The sequence below is a fragment of the Paralichthys olivaceus genome, chromosome 11 (genome assembly GCF_024713975.1).
Source record: "Paralichthys olivaceus isolate ysfri-2021 chromosome 11, ASM2471397v2, whole genome shotgun sequence".
NCBI lineage: Eukaryota > Metazoa > Chordata > Actinopteri > Pleuronectiformes > Paralichthyidae > Paralichthys > Paralichthys olivaceus.
In genome coordinates this window covers 20,536,363-20,553,406 of record NC_091103.1, presented here as the reverse complement: position 1 = coordinate 20,553,406, position 17,044 = coordinate 20,536,363, and the positions used below count along the sequence as shown (strand labels likewise).

Genomic DNA, 17,044 nt, shown 5'->3' with positions numbered 1-17,044 from the left:
ATAGACAAAATATAATAAATATAACTCAGTATGTGTCATAGACATAAATTATCAATAAAAATAAGCTTTTATAGTATTTTACTTTGATATTATGTGTTTTTTCCTACTGATTTCTTGTTATTTATATTTGTTTTATATTTTATATAATTGTTTTTTTCCTACTGTGGCAGCCTATGTAATTGTGTAAAGATACAAGCATAGAAAATAACATTTTACGTGCAACACTCAATGTAAAATTAATAAAAAATGTAATTAATTAATTAATTAATTGTGCAGTTACAAATAAATAAATAAAGTTGTGCATTTTAATTGGATTTGATGATGATTTCATTCTAAATACATTTATTTAGATATTCCTATTTGATTTTTTTGGTTAGTATATTAAAGAATCATTGAGAATTCATTACCTGATCATACTTTACATCCCATCAAGCATGATATTTTAAACCTAGTGTCTAGTTGCAGCAGCATTTTCTGTAATATTCTGCAGTGCTGATTCTAATTCTAATGTGTAGGCTTCCAGGTATCACTGTGCACAGGACAGCAGATGTGTTTCTAAGCGGCTGACACGGCCCTGGGCCAGGTCACTGAGCAGACAGTGGTAAACCAATGCTTTGCATGTTTTTCATTATTCAGGAGGACATGAGCAGTGTGACTGCTCGAGGGTGGAGTCTGTCTGAGCTGATGGAGGGAGACAGAGACAGACAGACAGACAGAGAGAGAGAGCGAGATGCATGTGAACAAGTGCAGCGCCTGGAGGAACCTGCAGACTGAGAGTTGGACTCACTTCACAAGTGGAGATGGAGTAAGCAAAATAAACACACCTGCTGCACACCAAGGTATTTTAAACATCTTTTGTCAACTTTGACAATTCTCTAGAAGTGTCTGCTTAATCTGCAGTTTCAACAGCCCGGCTTTCAGCTGCCAGAGGCAAACTGTGCATTTTAGCCCAACTTCATCAGCTAGTATGGCAACGAGTATTTCTTTTATTCAGGATGTAAAAACAGATTGTTTTGGTGGAAGAGCAACACCAATGACTTGTGCATTTGTAATGGTTGGATGGTTTCTATATAAGATTGTCAGGAAAGTCCATTAGTAAGAGAGTTGCAGTCTGTAGACCAATGAATAGAATTAATCTTAACACACATTTTGTTTTACTGGAATTCTGTATAATGCGCTGAAGAAGTCTGTAGCTTGTGTCTTGGGCCGCAGATGTGATAACCTGAAGAGGGCACTGAGATGAAAAATCTTAATGAGAGAAACAGATTTGAATAAGATTGTTGATATGATGCATAATCATCGCCTGAAGCTTAGATCCTCAGCTTCTGCAGAGCCCTGTGAGCTGATGATGCTCAGTCTTCTTATCTCTGTTGTTGTTTGTGCATCATGTTGAATGCACCAGTGTTGACTCTCTTTGTTCATACAGGAAGATGTAGAAAGAGACGCATGATCAAAAGATGGTGTCGTTTTGTTTTTCTTTCATTTGCACAGCTGAGATCATATTATTTCTAGTTCTGCCTCTTTTCCATTATGACATAACAGTAAACCTGGCACTCTGACTACCAGCAGTGCTCTAACTTGCATATACATGAGTTATTCGCAGTGACAGTTATGTGACACGATTCTCAAACTGAGGATTTTCAGCAAACAGATTTAGTTGCCACTGTATTTTAGTTTGGTGCTATTTCTGCAAATCAAACAGACGTGTTTGTGCAGAAGCAGCCCATGAATAATGTAGACATGAACTGACTTGACATTACTGTCACAACAGTGAAAATTCAATCTCAACCATTTTTGTGTGCATCTTAATCTGAGCCCAAAGTGTCTCCTAAAACAACCCTGTAATTTGTCAGTACCGACATCAATTGAAATGAGACACAACTTTCCCTTCCGCTTGTTTAGATGTGATCCGAGGCATGTAATCAATACAAGCACAGACTTCTTTACCATAAAGAGTCGAATAAATTGTTAGAGTCAGTTTTAAACTTGGGCAGCCTCCGAGAGGAGCTGGCACTATGAATATTGAGGTGTCTTTAGCACAGACGTTAAGCACTTGTGAAGATTCTCAACCCTCCCTCATGAGAGACCGCACACGCCTGTAGGCAGTGGATATAATGAGCACTTTAACAACTCAGCTTAGCTTCTCTCTCTTTTTTGATATTCATAATCCCTTCTAAGTTACTCAGTTAAACCCCTGAGCATCCACCTGGCAAAAAAAAACACTGAATCCATAATGAACTTACACTTTAAAGTTGGCATGTGCACAATGCTGACACTGCATAAATGCTCAAATATCCATCAGGAGCAATCCCAAAACGTCAGGCTAACCCCAGCTTGTTGCAGAATGCATAGGAACATAATCACCTCACTGTAACTGGATATGCACGGTGCTCACCTCACCTGAGGCCACAGTGGCTGCATGTGTTCGGTGCGAGGCTCCTCCCTCCTCAGGTTAATAATAGGCAGGCTGTGCCAGGAACAGGTGCAGTCTGGGAACTTGTTTGCAGCCCTTGAATGCTCCTTTTGTGCTTTGACCCCAACCCAGAAACAGAGCGCGGATGATGACTTTTTTGTCATTTTGTCCTCACCTGTCATGTCTAACTGGGTGAATCAGTGGGAAACAGTAGCCTGCTGATGTGTAAAAAGTCTAAAAGCTTGAAGCAGCTTTTAGAGGCTGACATCTCCTGTGGTATCCTTGTGGTATTTTCATTATGCAAAGTCTTTTTACTCAACACTAATGGGATTTGAGAATGTTTAAACAGTCCCCTGCACGGTTACTTTTCCTCTGCGTGTTAGGAGAAATAAAATGAAAGCACTGGAGTGGCACATTAACACACACTGATATATCATCCCTATAAGTTGTGTGGTGTGTTACGCAACAGTTGTCTGTATCCACCATTGATTCCCACAGTGCTTTTTGTCTACTTGTTGCACGAGTGTGTTATTCAAGAGTCCATGAGCGTCGCTGGAATTAACCTTCAGCTGGTTTGTGCTAACATTAGGGCCTGATATCTATCAATTATTCATCACACTCCGCTCTGCCTGTGCAAATTTAAGTGTGTCTCACCATGGAAACAGCCTTCTGCCTCTTCCGGAGGGTGTGGGTTTCAGCCTCCAACCTCATTGCTCAGTCCAAGCTGCTCTGCTCTACATTGTGATGGAAGCGATGGAACAAACGTGGGACACTTTTACAGTCTGTAAGAGATTTTATTTTTGTGTTACTGGTTCAGTCAGTTTTCAGACTCGTCAAAAGTTTATACAGAAGAAATAACTGCAGAGGAAAATGTTAGTATTAGTAGATTTGTTAATGTGCTGATGTTTATTTTACCACAGTAGTTTTTTGAAGCATAACGTACAGTCAGCTGTAGTTTTATAGTTGCTTTCGTGTACAAATTCAATAATAATTTTCTGTTTGTGGGTATTTATACATCTATCTCTATTATATTATATATGTTTTAAGTTGCTATAAAATGTGTGATGATTGTCTCATTATAATCTGTAAAATCCTGTTTGTATAAGTCAAACTATTCAGAAGTGGGTGATGACTTTTTACATTCCAATCCGAGTCGCTGCGGTTTGCTGTGGCGCATGTTTCATAAAGGGATAGATCCAAATATTATAATAATTCACTAAATCAAGAAAGTATAATTTCCAGAATGAAAAGAGAAATAATTCAAAACTCAGTTACACTTGTATTTGCTGCAGCGTGATGACTGTGACTCTTGGTGTCGTGTCGCAACCTCTCCTCAGGCAGATCCAGGTTATGTGTCAATTGTAGGTTTGATTTCAATCGTGAAAGTTAGGCGAAAATTCTAAAAGTGATGAATTCTTTCAGAAACTCTTCCTCAGATAACTTGATCCTTGACTGTTTTTCTTGCACAGTAGGGGGCGCACTATTACCACATGATCCTGTGGTACTTAATATCAGTTGCAGTAATAATACACGTACACTGGCCTCTGGTTCAGGTGCTTGAAATCTTTGTTTCAAATTTCTTTTCTTTCGTGAATACATGAATATATGAATATGCAGAGGAAGAAGCAGTAAGTGACACAGAATGTAGGAAGTAATGGACTCCTGTTGAAGAGCATAATAATATCTGATAAAAGAAAATCTCTATCAAACAAAGTTATAACTTGTAAAACTAATAAGTTTAGAGACTTAAAAACCTGAGCAGGGTCATCTGTAACTTGACAAGAGTGAGTATATAGCACGTGTGACTCAGGAAATTAAAGAAAAGTTGTTTCTGTTTTGTGATATATTTTACATTTCCACATTTTACATATTATTTATTTCTGAAGATTCTATTGTTTTCTCCTTTGACTTGTTTTGAGGTCAGTCAACCCCAAACAGAAATCATGTTGTTAGATGTTTTCAACCCATGTGTTGGCTCTTCCTGTTATTTACTGTGACAACATGACGATTCCCCCCCTTAAGGATGTTTTCAAGTAGGTCAGGAGGCTCGTGAGTTACTGTAATTGAAGCCATTACTGTTCAGGAGTGACATATTGTTGTTTTTCCAGGTGGATGAGAAGCGAAATTAGCATTGGACTCAGTAGAACCAGAAAGAACTAGTTGCCATGGGCTCTCTATTCTCTTTCAGGCCTGTATGTTCAGTCGGTCATGACATTAGTCATGTTAAGGTGTGACATTTTTTAATCCTGGCCTCTTATTTTTTTGGGTTCGGCAAAACAGGTCCTTGATTAAACAAATCAGTGACATGAAAAAAGGAGTACATTGTTCCATGTTCTATCTGTGGCTTCCTCCTTAAAAAAGAAAACGCCTCAACTTCACACACATACACAGGGTGTTTGTATTGCTGATGTAGGTCAGAGTAGGAAAAACTGGTTCATGTGGTAGGTGTGTCCCATTAGTGTTCACTTCAGGGCTTGAAAAAGGACTGAATGGAGAAGAGCCAAGTGAATCTTCCTCCTTGCACTTAATGCTTGATGGTTTCACACCTTTCACTTATTTGCTGAGAGACGTCAGACATAAACACCAGGACACAAAGGTGGTCGTCCTTGATATGTAGAGGGTTTTTTGTACTGAACTAATAGAACCTGTGAGTTCCCTGCATGATTTAAAAGGATTTGTTTCTCAGTCAGAATATGAAAGAAGTATTTTAAGTGACACTGCTCCTAGCAAAGATGCTTCTGTTTGATGTGTACACTCCAGGACAAATACAGGATATTTATTCAGGAATGCCTCGTGGCCATGCAGTAGGTGGGGATGTTGTAGCTGTCAGAGCGGTCTCTCGTTCCTGCTCCCACCCTCCTGCGTTATGACTGCCCCTCTCTCCTCTGCCTCCTGCCTTTTTGCTGAAAAGAGGGAGGCTCCGAGTAATCCAATACCTGACCAATTCATAAATGTTACTGTAACTTGCTGAACTGCCCTGACAAGTGCAGGGTTGGAAACACATTAGCAGAGTGAAGCTGACAGCTCCGGCTGCATCTGTGAGCAGAGCAGAAATCTGCTGCCTGACCAAAGAGAAAGAAGCTTGTGAGGGAGGAGGAGGAAGAGAAACTTTTCAATAACTTCACTAAAACAAAGTGGGGGAAACTGGCACAGCTTCAAATGACTCCTCTGGAAGAATGATAGAAGTAGCCGTGGGCTCCCTGCCATCCAACATGTCTGTAGAGGAGACTTCAGTGAGAGCCGTGGCTGAGAGTGAGACAGATTGCTCTGAGGGGCTGGATGAGGTTGTCCTGGGGCACATTGCCAGCTTACCTCTGGATCCGTTCCCACCCAGGGACTTCAGGGGGAAGTTTAAAAAGATGCGCCACAAGAAGAGGCCCACCATTCTTGAAAGTAGGTACCGCTTTGACTCTGAAGAGCTAATCACTTCAAGAATTCAGTTTTTAATCTGGGAGAAATGTGATGTTTTTTGAGACATGTGGTGCAGAGGCAATAACATCTACTACCAGCATCACTCTGTGAAATACCTCACCTCCCCATTGTATTTGTCACAGCTGCACAGGATTCTGGTGGCTTGTTTATAATGGTGGGAGAGTGCATCACGCAATTTCTGACATCATTCAGATGAGCTCACTGTCACAAATTAACTGTCTGGCTTCACTTTCCCACAAGGAAACAGGAACAAGAAATAAAAAAAGAAATATCAAAGTCCAAAGCATGTGAGCGATAGAAAGAGAAGAAGATGAAGAAATGTGGGGCAGAGAGTGAAAGGAAGAGGGAGTCAAGGGTTTGAGCTTGATAATGACAAAGATGGCTGAAGCAGACAGACATACCTCACATTCTTCACCTTCATCAGAGCTTGATAATGCTGTTAATAAAGTGCAGAGCCTTCTCCCAACCTAAAGCCCAGATTCAAGAGAAAGACGCTCACAGCACAATAACTTTTGTCATCAGCAGCGTATTTCTGATCTATTAGTTCTGAGACTGAACACGACATGAGGGCAAAGCTGCCAATAAACAAACCTGCAGTCTTAACAAATCCATGAAACCTTTCCTGAGGCGGTTTCCTCCTTGAGAAGTGACACAGATGTTATCCAGACCGCCGGTGCTTCATGTCCAAATGCTTGGCAGCAGTGACACTGACGAGCTCACAGATAAGGTGTGATGCCATAAATACTTCAAGTTTCACTATGAGTCTGATATTTCTACAACTTCCAGAGCGGTTTTTGTGATGCGATGCAAACATGGAGTGGCCTTCTCTGCAATATTCATCACGTATATTCTTCTGCTCTGCTTTGACAGTTGGGATATAAAGCTTATTACCATTAAAAGGAAGTACGTCCTGTCAGTTGAAACTATACAGTCACTGTTTTGAATTTTGTGGTTTTTTTCTAACAATGAAGAAGATAATTATTTGACTACTGTGTGTTTGCATGACTCGACCACACGTTTTAAAGCCCTGACAAGGAACTTTTCATTTTTGTTGATTTTGGCGCCCCTGTGGATAAACGTGGTAGTGTATCCACTGTCGCCTGTCGTTAAATCTTGGTCCAGACGGTGCGTGCATTAGTTTTGGAATAAATGAAAATAAGGATGCTTGTGTAGCGATGATCACATCCATCTTGTTTGCATAGACGTGGAATTGGCGAGGGGCAGACTCCGGAGCGCTGGTCTGTACAGCTTAGCCTTTAGCTTAGCATGTAGCCCAGCCACAGACATTGAGTTTGTAGAAAAAGACCCTGATTGTCTCATTTGCTATTGAAGGTCATGAAGAGGCAGCAATATTAAAATAAGACCTCCTCCTTGTAAGGCTTTAAGTTTTATAAAATTGACACAATCCTGCACCTGAAAAAAGCTTTAATATTTGTTTCCGCTGTATTGTATTTGCCTTCCTGCATGCAAAAAATGTATTCTACTACCAAGGAATTACATAAACGTTGGCCCCTCAGTGGGCCTCTAACTGGACAAGTCAGGCTGACCAGATTATAACTGATGGATAACTCACGGATGTGAGCTGTGTTTGCTCAGTGTTCAAACAATCTATTTGGGCTGTTCTCTGTTTTTATAAATGAAGTGTTTTCTCTGGGACCTTAACAGGGAAAGTAATTGTCCATAATTAATCAAATTTACTCTGATTAGTTCATGTCCCTCAGTTTTGCACAGATCTGAAACACATTTTCTCTGGAGAAGTCAGTATATTTAACAGAATTGCAGAAACTCTTCATCCAGTGAAAAAACAGACACATCATTAAATCACTGGTGACTTACAGATCGATTGTGGAGCTTGGGCTCCAATCATCAGAATGAAGCATGAAGAATGAAACTATTTAAAATACTGATTTTGAGATATTACCTTTGCCAAGGAGGAAATGTTTAAATAACGACTGAACAGATTTCCACAGAATTGGAACATTTGTCAGGAAAGAGTCCATTCAGTTTTAGGGTGGGTCCAGACTAGGGGGCAGATCCAGGATATTTATGGCATTTTCATATTTTCATCAATTTCTCAGGGAACGTTAATGGATTTTGATGAAAAAAGGCATATTTGGAGAATTGATATCTATATGTGAAATTTGGTGCAGCTTGATTGAATTTCAGGGGACTGCTGGGCCTTGGTGGGGGTATTCGCTCCTCTGAGTACCATTCGAGTTGTGCGTAGCCTGACTCTCTGCTGTCAGAAATGAGATATTTTACATATCAGGCAAAAACCATAGAAGCAATATGTTCATCAGGTACCTGTGTAGCTTTTTACACTCTTTATTTTTTTAGTTTTTCACCGAATATACCATCAGCCTGTGAATTGTAGTGTTCTAGTATGTTTTTAAACCTCTGCAAGATACTTTCTTCATGTAATATTTGCAGTCACAGTCTCTCAAACCCTCCATTTATTCTTCACTGTTGTGAAGACAAATGGTTGTTATGACAACTCGGAGCAAAGCTCTGCAAAGTGTAGCCCCCACATCATCACCAGCCAGTTCTTCTCATACTTTTAAAAAAGAGAGAGAGGTATTTGACTTCAATCCCTGGAGTGTGTTTGCTGTGACGAGAAAAAACAATCGAGAGTGTCTGAGGTGCAAAAAGTTGAAATTAAATGATGGCATGAGTCACAACAGCACTTTTGTTCAAGGTGGGTCATTCATGCTTCCAAAAATAAAAACAAAGTCACTGCTGTGGGTAAGAGAGTGGGAGTACACACACACACTGGAGCCTATGTTACAGTGCACAAAACCAAAATATTTTGTATGACTCCAGATACCAGATCTCCCCTGAGGCATGGCTACGTTGTTTTGGGTGTCATCAGGAGACCTGAGCCTCGAAATGTGTCTATCAAACACTGCAACCATTAATGGCTCCTCCATCACAGAGTGTGTTATGTAATGAAGGTCAAGTTGCTGTGGCTTGATGGACAGACAGAGTTCTGATAGGATTATCCTGAGAGCGCTGAGGGGCAGCGGAGGAAGGGGATTGGAGGATCTGGTTTACATGTCCATATGGTTAAAGTCATGCATCTGCTTTTTACGCAGCAGAATGTTGTGAATGTTGGATTAGATTGTAACACGTTTAGGAGATGCAATAAGAAAAAGCTTATGTTCATTTTATGTTACTTTGAATGCGGACTCATATGGCTGTGCAGCTTTATATCAGGAATATTGGTTGGTTGATTATACAGAGTGAAAGGTGTTTGATGGATCAATATTTCATTCATTCAGTTTTTTCTGTTGGCGAAAACCTTTTTTGATTGCTTAAGGTTTTTCCTATACTATAAAAAAGCAGTAAAGAGTGTTTGCATGGTATTTGCTGCATGTTTTGAGAGATAATGCCAGTAGTGCTGAAACAATTAGGCTGGTTGAAGTTAAAAGAAAAAACATTTCACCATTTCTTTGATTGATTATTAATCAATAGGGTATCAGCTTTTTTTCTGTTTCAAATAATAGTCTATTTAAAACATTTGAAATTGCACAAACTAAAACAAAAAGGGAAGCTGAAAACATCACGACATCAGGCAACAGTCAGGCCCTGCTCCCCTGCAGTCAATCCCATCTGCTCGCTGATCATTTCAGTGTCTTCTGCTTTCCACTGCTCTCCCAGATGTTCCACTAATGTGCCCAGTGGTCTCTATCTGTCACTGGAGTATGTCCCGTCAGATGCTCCCATGCAGTCCTGCAGAAAGACGCACAAGCCCGGGTGCATCATCATCATCATCATCATCATGAGGGCCGTGCACGCAGACAAACAGTAGTTATTATTAACTGCGCTCCACTAAGAGGATTGCTTCCTGCGCTCTCAGCCTCCGCGCATTTATTTAAAGGGAGCTTGCATTGCCGCCCACTGCCTGCCACAGCTTTAGAGAGAGAGAGAGAGAGAGAGAGAGAGAGAGAGAGAGAGAGAGATGTTGAGAGAGACTGGAGGGAGGGAGGGAAAGGGCTGATAGCCAAGGACAGGACATCAGAGGAGGGGTGAAGCGGTGCTGGTGTGTTTTCCCAGGGAACTCGTGAGCACAGTGTTGTGTGCGTCACAGAGAGGTGACAGCAGGCGAAACCTGCTGGTCCCTGCTCAGCTGCTGCTGCTGCTGCTGGAGGGAGACCACATCTAGAGGTTGGAGGACACTCAACAGGGAGCTGCAGCCATGGCCAGCCAGCAGGACTCAGGCTTCTTTGAGATCAGCATCAAATCCCTGCTGAAATCATGGAGCGGCAGTGAGTAGCAGTTTGTGTCTTGTTGTTGTTGTTGTTGTTGTTGTGGTTGTTGTTGTTGTTGTTGTGCTCGGCTGACAGAGCAGCTCCACTGGGAATCTGACTTCATGGTCTCGTTTTCCTGTTGCCGTTCATGACTGGGACGTGCACTTGCTGTGCACTGATTTCACCACAGTGTTATTGTTCATCCTGCTACTTGCTACCAACCTGGAAGCATCGTTGTTATGTGATGACCACACTAGAAGCTTTTCTCTTGTCTCATAGCCACATACACAACCACAAGCAACAAGAAGTTGTTCATCCCACACAGACACACTGCACTGTTGTGCATCAGTTTCATGAACCTGTGCTCTAACCGATGATGAAGGGAATTCAGCATTTCATTTATTCTGATTCCCTGCAGTCTCTATACCAGTATGTCTCTTTACTCCATGAGTCTGTGACAAGAGTCTAAATAGCTCTTATTAAGTGCAAGGACGCAGTAATAGGATTAGTGGTGGTTCAGCTTTGTTGCACGTTCTGGCCAGTGTGAACGGCTCCACTTGCCACACTGGGCCCATGAGGCCGGGATAGGAAGCCCTCCTCTACTCTTTTATATAGGATGTGAATGAAGGTGACTGTTAAAACACAGAGAAAAGTTCCAAAAACTTAAAAATGACAAACTCGTAGTGCTAAACCCAAATATAATTCAATGAATACAATATCTGATGTATCAGAGAGATAGTGGCAGGTCGGCTGCACGTCCCTGGCAGTGATATAGCTTATATCCATTGCATCGGAATGTAAAGAAATACCTCAGAACATGCTGTGCCTGTCTACTCACTCCACATTGAGCCATCTCCTGATGATGTTGCATAATCCTCACAGTGGGTTACTTTGCTGATAAAGGCACAGGCAGCCATTGTACTGTTTCAGCTGCAACCCATGGCTGTGCATTTCACATTTTCATTAAATATGTGATCTCCTGATCTCATCTCCCTGCTCCCACTTACTCGAGCTGTTACGTAATGAAACGCACGATTACAACACAGACTCTGTTGTTATTATTTATTATAATAATCATATCAAACAACATAATTCTGAGTGACTAGAGGCTGCTAAGATGGAGATAATATTTATTTGCTTACCCTAACCCTGCATATACTGAACATACTGTGTGTGGGGGTATATATATATATATATATATATATATATATACATATGTTTGTGTGGGTTTGTGTGTTTATCTACCCAAATATCTGCCTGGAACCAGCAGTATGTGTTTCTCTGCTATCGCATACTGTTTGCACTGTAACCACAAGGTAAACAAAGATGCTGGTCGTCATTCTCTCTCGCTCATAATAAAACAGAGAGGAGCAGCAGTAGCACATTACTGGCACCGTGTAGCAACAGCATTTAGGCCTGGAGTTCAAACTGCCCGGGGGCTGGTCCCCCATCAGCCAATCAGAGCAGGGGATGATTAGTCAAACGTGTTATTCATTTGCCATTCATTTTCTGTTATGGAATGTAGTTATGCTCACTTACTGTTTCATTTTCTATTGAAATGTGCAGTGTTTTTTGGCAATTGCTTCTGGTATAACTCATATAACATCATCTCACCTTCATGTTTTAGCTAAAAATAAATACGGTTAATTGCAGAAGTTGAACATAGACACCTCCCCTCTTTGTTTAGCTGAAAGAGACAGATGCAGGCGTTTTAACAGTGACTTATATAAATGGCCTGAAACGCTCTCCCTCTCAGCAGGCGTCAGTTAACAGCATGATGTCAGCTTCCTAAAACAGGGATGATGGTCAATAGTTTGAGAGCGACACTTTAATCTGCTTTACACAGAGGTCTGTAATCACTCTCACCCTCTTTCTGCTAAACTCCTAAATTCTTCTGACACTCAAACTGTGAACTCGTGATAATGTGTTTGTGTTGGGATGTTGTTGCTTCCATTGGCTCCAGCTGTTATGTCCACTTTTGGTAAATATTTGTTCTAAAAAATGTAAAAGCTTTTAACTCTGATTTTCTGCCAGAAAACTTTTTAAAACAGGAAGAATCCTAAACATAGTTTGGTGGATTTGTTACAGCAGCTGCTCTTCTGGTTCAGGAAGTCGGGGATCATGGGTAACATCCACCATTCAGTTGGGTTTCAGTTCATTGAGTGGGACATTCAGAGCTCCACGCAACACACTGATAGACTTTTCTCCACGTGAAAACCACATCTCGGCTCCTAATAGAGCTCAGCAAGCTTTCAATTCTTTGCAAGAAACGCTGGGTGATATAACATCAAACAGTATCACAATTATTTCAAACTTTGACCTTCATTACGAGTCTTGAATGATTATTGCGTGCCATGTTAGATCTCTTTTTAATGTGTTTAAATACGTATCTCATAAACTCAAACAAACACAAAGTAAACTTCAGTACTGTACGTGTCCTAATAACTTCGATTGGTGATAGTGTTTATTGTTCATGTGGGGGGGGGGGACATGTGACAGGATAATATGGCACAGTATAAGGTACCCGGACCACCGCTGCAAAATGAACATAGCAGAAACCCGACTTTGATGGCTTTTGGTTATACCACATTCCTTGAATTAAGACAATGACAAATATATATACTAAGTAACCTGGAACCTTGCAGGAACAGCAAGGCACAAACAGCAAACAGCAAAACGACCAAGGCATGAAAAGCAGGTTTTTCATATAATCACATTAAACAATTATAACAATTAAAAACGGCAAGTGGAGAGAAAATAACAATAACAAGAATCACTGTCTCTGGTACAAACCGAGGACCTCTGCTCCAAAAACAAGCACCTAACCACAGAATAGGAGGATTTGCAGAAAGCAATGAACAACCTGATGGGCCAAGTACACCCACAAAGTACACCCTTCTTCAAACACCATCTGAAGGAGAACTGTACAAGAGAGGCAAACAAGTTGTGGAAGAAACATGAGATCTTGATGCAGGAAAAGGAGAATATGAACAAGAAGGTACACTTGAGACTCCATAAAACAACCAAGGGGACCCAGACATGGAGACTCCATAAAACATCTTCTGCAGGAGAAATATGCTTTGGAGATATTTGAGGAGCAACTGAGGGAGATCACCATCGGCAAAAGTCAATAGAAGCAATTAAGACAAGGAGGTTCTACAGCAGCATCTGGACATGGTCAGCAAAGAGGCTGAGGAGAAAGCAACAAGAGGCCATGCAAGTCAACAAAGCTCTCCGAGCAGAGGTGGATGATCTTTGTAAGCAGCTGAGGGCATGTGAGCAGATGCTGCGGAGCCAGGAGAACAGTAAAGCCAAGAAGCATTGACAGTGTTGTGAGGCTGTTCAAGAACAGGACCGATAAGGTCAATTCAAGTGGATGAGGAATGAACTCTACGGTGTTCAGGTGCCATACCTGGTCAGTGCAGGATGATATCATCGGCCTATAGTGGAAGTGTAATCAGATAACAAGCAGCTAAAGAGAATAATAATAATAATAAATAATATAAAAAAATGTAAGATTCTTGTTGATACAGAAAATAACAATCAGTGTAGCACAACGGCTTTATAACAACTTGTTTCCTTTGGTCTAAAACTTTATGAACTTAACCAGCTGGAACCATTTTCTTGTTTATTACATTACACGATGCAATTTTTTTCATTAACACTGACCTTTAGTCCTTTAATACCACCCTGGACATTTAAAAACTGCACAGCTTTTAATGAGGGTGTTTAATAGTAATTTTATTGTCATTGCCCACTACTTTCTCACAGATATGCACAGTCAGTGTTTCTCAGCAGCAGCAAGACAAAGTGCTGCCAAACGTCTATGTTGACATTGGAATTTCTGGTTCAGTTATGGAGGTCAGTGGTATCTAAATATCCGCCCACTCTGTTCACAGACGGCTGCTAAAGTGGTTGTTTACTCAGCGGGACAGTCTCTGCGGACTGCATATAGGGAGCTGCATTCTTTGTGTGTGTGTGTGTGTGTGTGTGTGTGTGTGTGTGTAAACGAGACACTTGTTAGCCTGTTGTATTGTCCTCCAGGAGCACCACCATGCTCAGGGTGTTTCCAGCATGGCGATGATGTAATGCTCACTGTGCCCAAGCTCCTTGTTTGCATAGTCACATGTTGCGGTTGAGTCTTCGCGTTGCACCCAGAGCAAGTCATTGGGAGGATTTTGTCGGAATGAGATATTGATATAAGTTTGTTTTGCCATGTAAAATTATGTCATATCCACCATTGTATCCAGACTCAATGCTGCTGAGGAGACAAAGCAAACAAATGAGTCTTTAATTGTCTTTAAATCTTACCTAAAGTTTTGTAGCTGACTTTAAAGGAAGCATGTTGAAGCAGCATCTGATCAGAGTGGTGTTTACACACTCTTGGTCTGTGTCTCATGCTTTGAGGATCACAGAGGTGGTCGAAAGGGGGAGGGCTGCTCTGTCAGTATATTGTGCACCCCGGGTTAAATATAGTCGCGCAGCTATGCCACCATAGCATGCTGGACCTCGTCACTGTGCTGCGGCTCTGGCTAAAAATTCCTGCCTGACCTTCACTCTTGGAAGGCAGCGGTTGGTCACAAGGCTCGGGAAAGCCAAAGCAGAAGCAGCTCAGAGAGAGAGAGAGAGGGAGATATTGCGTGATCCCTCGTACCAAACACTACTCCCACTTTTCGACACACCCGCCATTGGCTCTGTGCACCATGGAAACTATGCCCAGCAGGACAGAGCCAGCTGACACACAGGACATGAACATTGGTGGATTTTACTAGAGTCTTGATTCAGGACAACCCTGGATACCATATCGTCCTTCCCCACTATGGACGGGACGGCGGTGTGCTGGAGTAAGGCCAGCGTCATCAGCTTCATCAAGGGCCTGGGTAGGTGCTGAGTTGTCACGAGTGAGGGGAGCATGTTCTGAAAGCGGTATGAGATCGTCACACATGCGGGGCATTCCTTGACAGATACCCAAGCACTTCACGTCAGGAAATATCTGGAGAAGAAGAGTTTTTACACGTATGACCGCATCTCTCCAGCTTCTCTTGTGCACCTTTGTCTGGAGCTGCATACTTTTATAGCCCAAAAGATTGCTGATTAGAACTTTGCTCAACTTCTTCTTTCTCCTCTACACAACAACTCCACAATCACTTGTAAATGTATGTACTGCTTCCTTCTGCTGCCTGTAAAGAGACAGTGGTTTCAGTAAAGACATTAAGGTGATTGATTGAAGATGCGTTGATCCTCTCAACCTTTGATCTGCAGGGAAATTGATGTTTTTGCTTTTGGCTTTTCTTTTGGCCGACTACCAAGTTCATTAAATAAATGATCTGACTCCTCTCTTTAATACTTTCTGTGAGTTTTGTCACAACTTGACTAAATGAACATACATTTCAAAGCTTCTCTACATCTGTTGTGCTTAAACATAATAAACAGTATAGTTGTGACTCTACACTGAGTAACAGAACAGAAGCAAGAGCTAAATATCCTTTTAATTATAGTTTATAAGGATCAATACTCCAATACTTCACATTTTAGTCTAAAAGAAATATCTCATTATGACAGTTTTAATTTGCACAAACAAGCATAAGTGAGAATTTTATAATTTTATACAGTTTTGGTTTCCAATGTGTATTTCGAAATTTAATGTGTTCCCGCCACTGTGCTGTGTGTACTTTGCTGCTCCTAATGGGATTTCTGTCCAATCACATTTATTTATTGCGTGCACTCACACACTCAAGCAAATGTGGTTGTTATTGTAAGTCTATTACTGTCATTCAAAAGACCTCTCAATATTTTACACATCTGATTTATGGCAGTTCCTGTGGTGGATGTGCAGTAAGGACTCGAAGAGCTACAGCCTAAATAAAAATCAAAGTTCTAATGAGATGTTTCTCTTCGCTATATTTAGCACTTTAGTGTCGGGAGGCAGCCGAGTGTAACACAGAGGTAAACTTTAACTTGTGTGTTAGTTTGTGGGGTTTCTATGGCCTAAGCCAAGCCATCCATAATTAAACGAGGGCCACATCATAACACTGGAAGGATGGTCACATGCGCAGGATTTTTGCTTCCCTCAAAAGGCAGTGACATCTTTGGTACGAAATGAAAACACCAGCTGCTGGCCATGGTGTTTTAATTTCCATATGTGCTCTGTTATCTGTAGCAATAGGAAAGAAAGAGCAGACTCAGGGCAAGCTGGTGCCCTTTGGTCAGTCTCCCTCAGGAATGTTCAACATGTTGGGAACTTTATGTCCATGTTTGGAAACTTCTCACTAATACCCTACTCGGCGATCTCCCTTTGTAAACAGATCTGTGGCGGATTCTGTCTCGCTCATTTATCACTTGATTTGGCAATGTTTGACTCAACCAAACTGCTTCCCTTGTGCTTTTTGTGTCATTTCCGCAGCGTCTCCCGTGGGGAACGGATACAACAAACCCCCCATCCCTCCAGTCTGCTGTCCTCAGGGAGAGAAGGGTCCCCCAGCCATGATACCCATCAGCATTGACCCGGAGAGCAAGCCGGGCGAGTACGTCCTCAAAAGCTTGTTCGCCAACTTCACCAACGTGTCAGAGCGCAAGATCCGCATCATCATGGCTGAGCCGCTGGTGAGTCGACAGGCTGCAGGGTTACTGCTTTTTCTGTCCTGGATTGGTTGTTGCTCCGTTTTTCTTTTTACAGGCTGTTATCAGGAGGAAATGAGTTCATGACATTGGTCTGAAACAGTGTCTCCTCCTCTTGTCAAGTCTTGAAACAAAGTCCAGTCTATTTCCAACCACTAGTCCAATATTGCACATTTTCAAATTTCAAGAATCAGAGAGTGACCTTAGTTACAAATAATATATACTCCTGTAACAATGAGAAAAAGGCAAAGATAGGTTGAAAAATTCTTGAGAAAATAACCTTAAGTAGGAGGGTCTAGTTTTGACTTGTTTGCACCTCCGTCTCTCCCCTCGT

General features: G+C 41.5%; 1 protein-coding gene across 12 annotated transcripts in view; it reads left to right on the top strand.

The window, feature by feature from the left end:
• The first annotated feature begins 715 nt into the window (after positions 1-715).
• frya (furry homolog a (Drosophila)) overlaps positions 716-17,044 on the top strand; it is a 49,533-nt gene continuing 33,204 nt past the window's right edge. For 5 of the 12 annotated variants that reach the window (XM_069534238.1, XM_069534231.1, XM_069534230.1 and 2 more), the window contains exons 1-2: positions 5,394-5,806; positions 16,496-16,695. In XM_069534238.1, the coding sequence (XP_069390339.1) occupies positions 5,590-5,806; positions 16,496-16,695 (417 nt within the window). In that variant the 5' untranslated portion in view covers positions 5,394-5,589. Of the gene's footprint in view, positions 840-5,390; positions 5,807-9,824; positions 10,111-14,635; positions 14,973-16,495; positions 16,696-17,044 lie in introns of those variants that run through there. The other 7 variants (XM_020088466.2, XM_020088465.2, XM_069534235.1 and 4 more) reach the window with 5 other exon arrangements.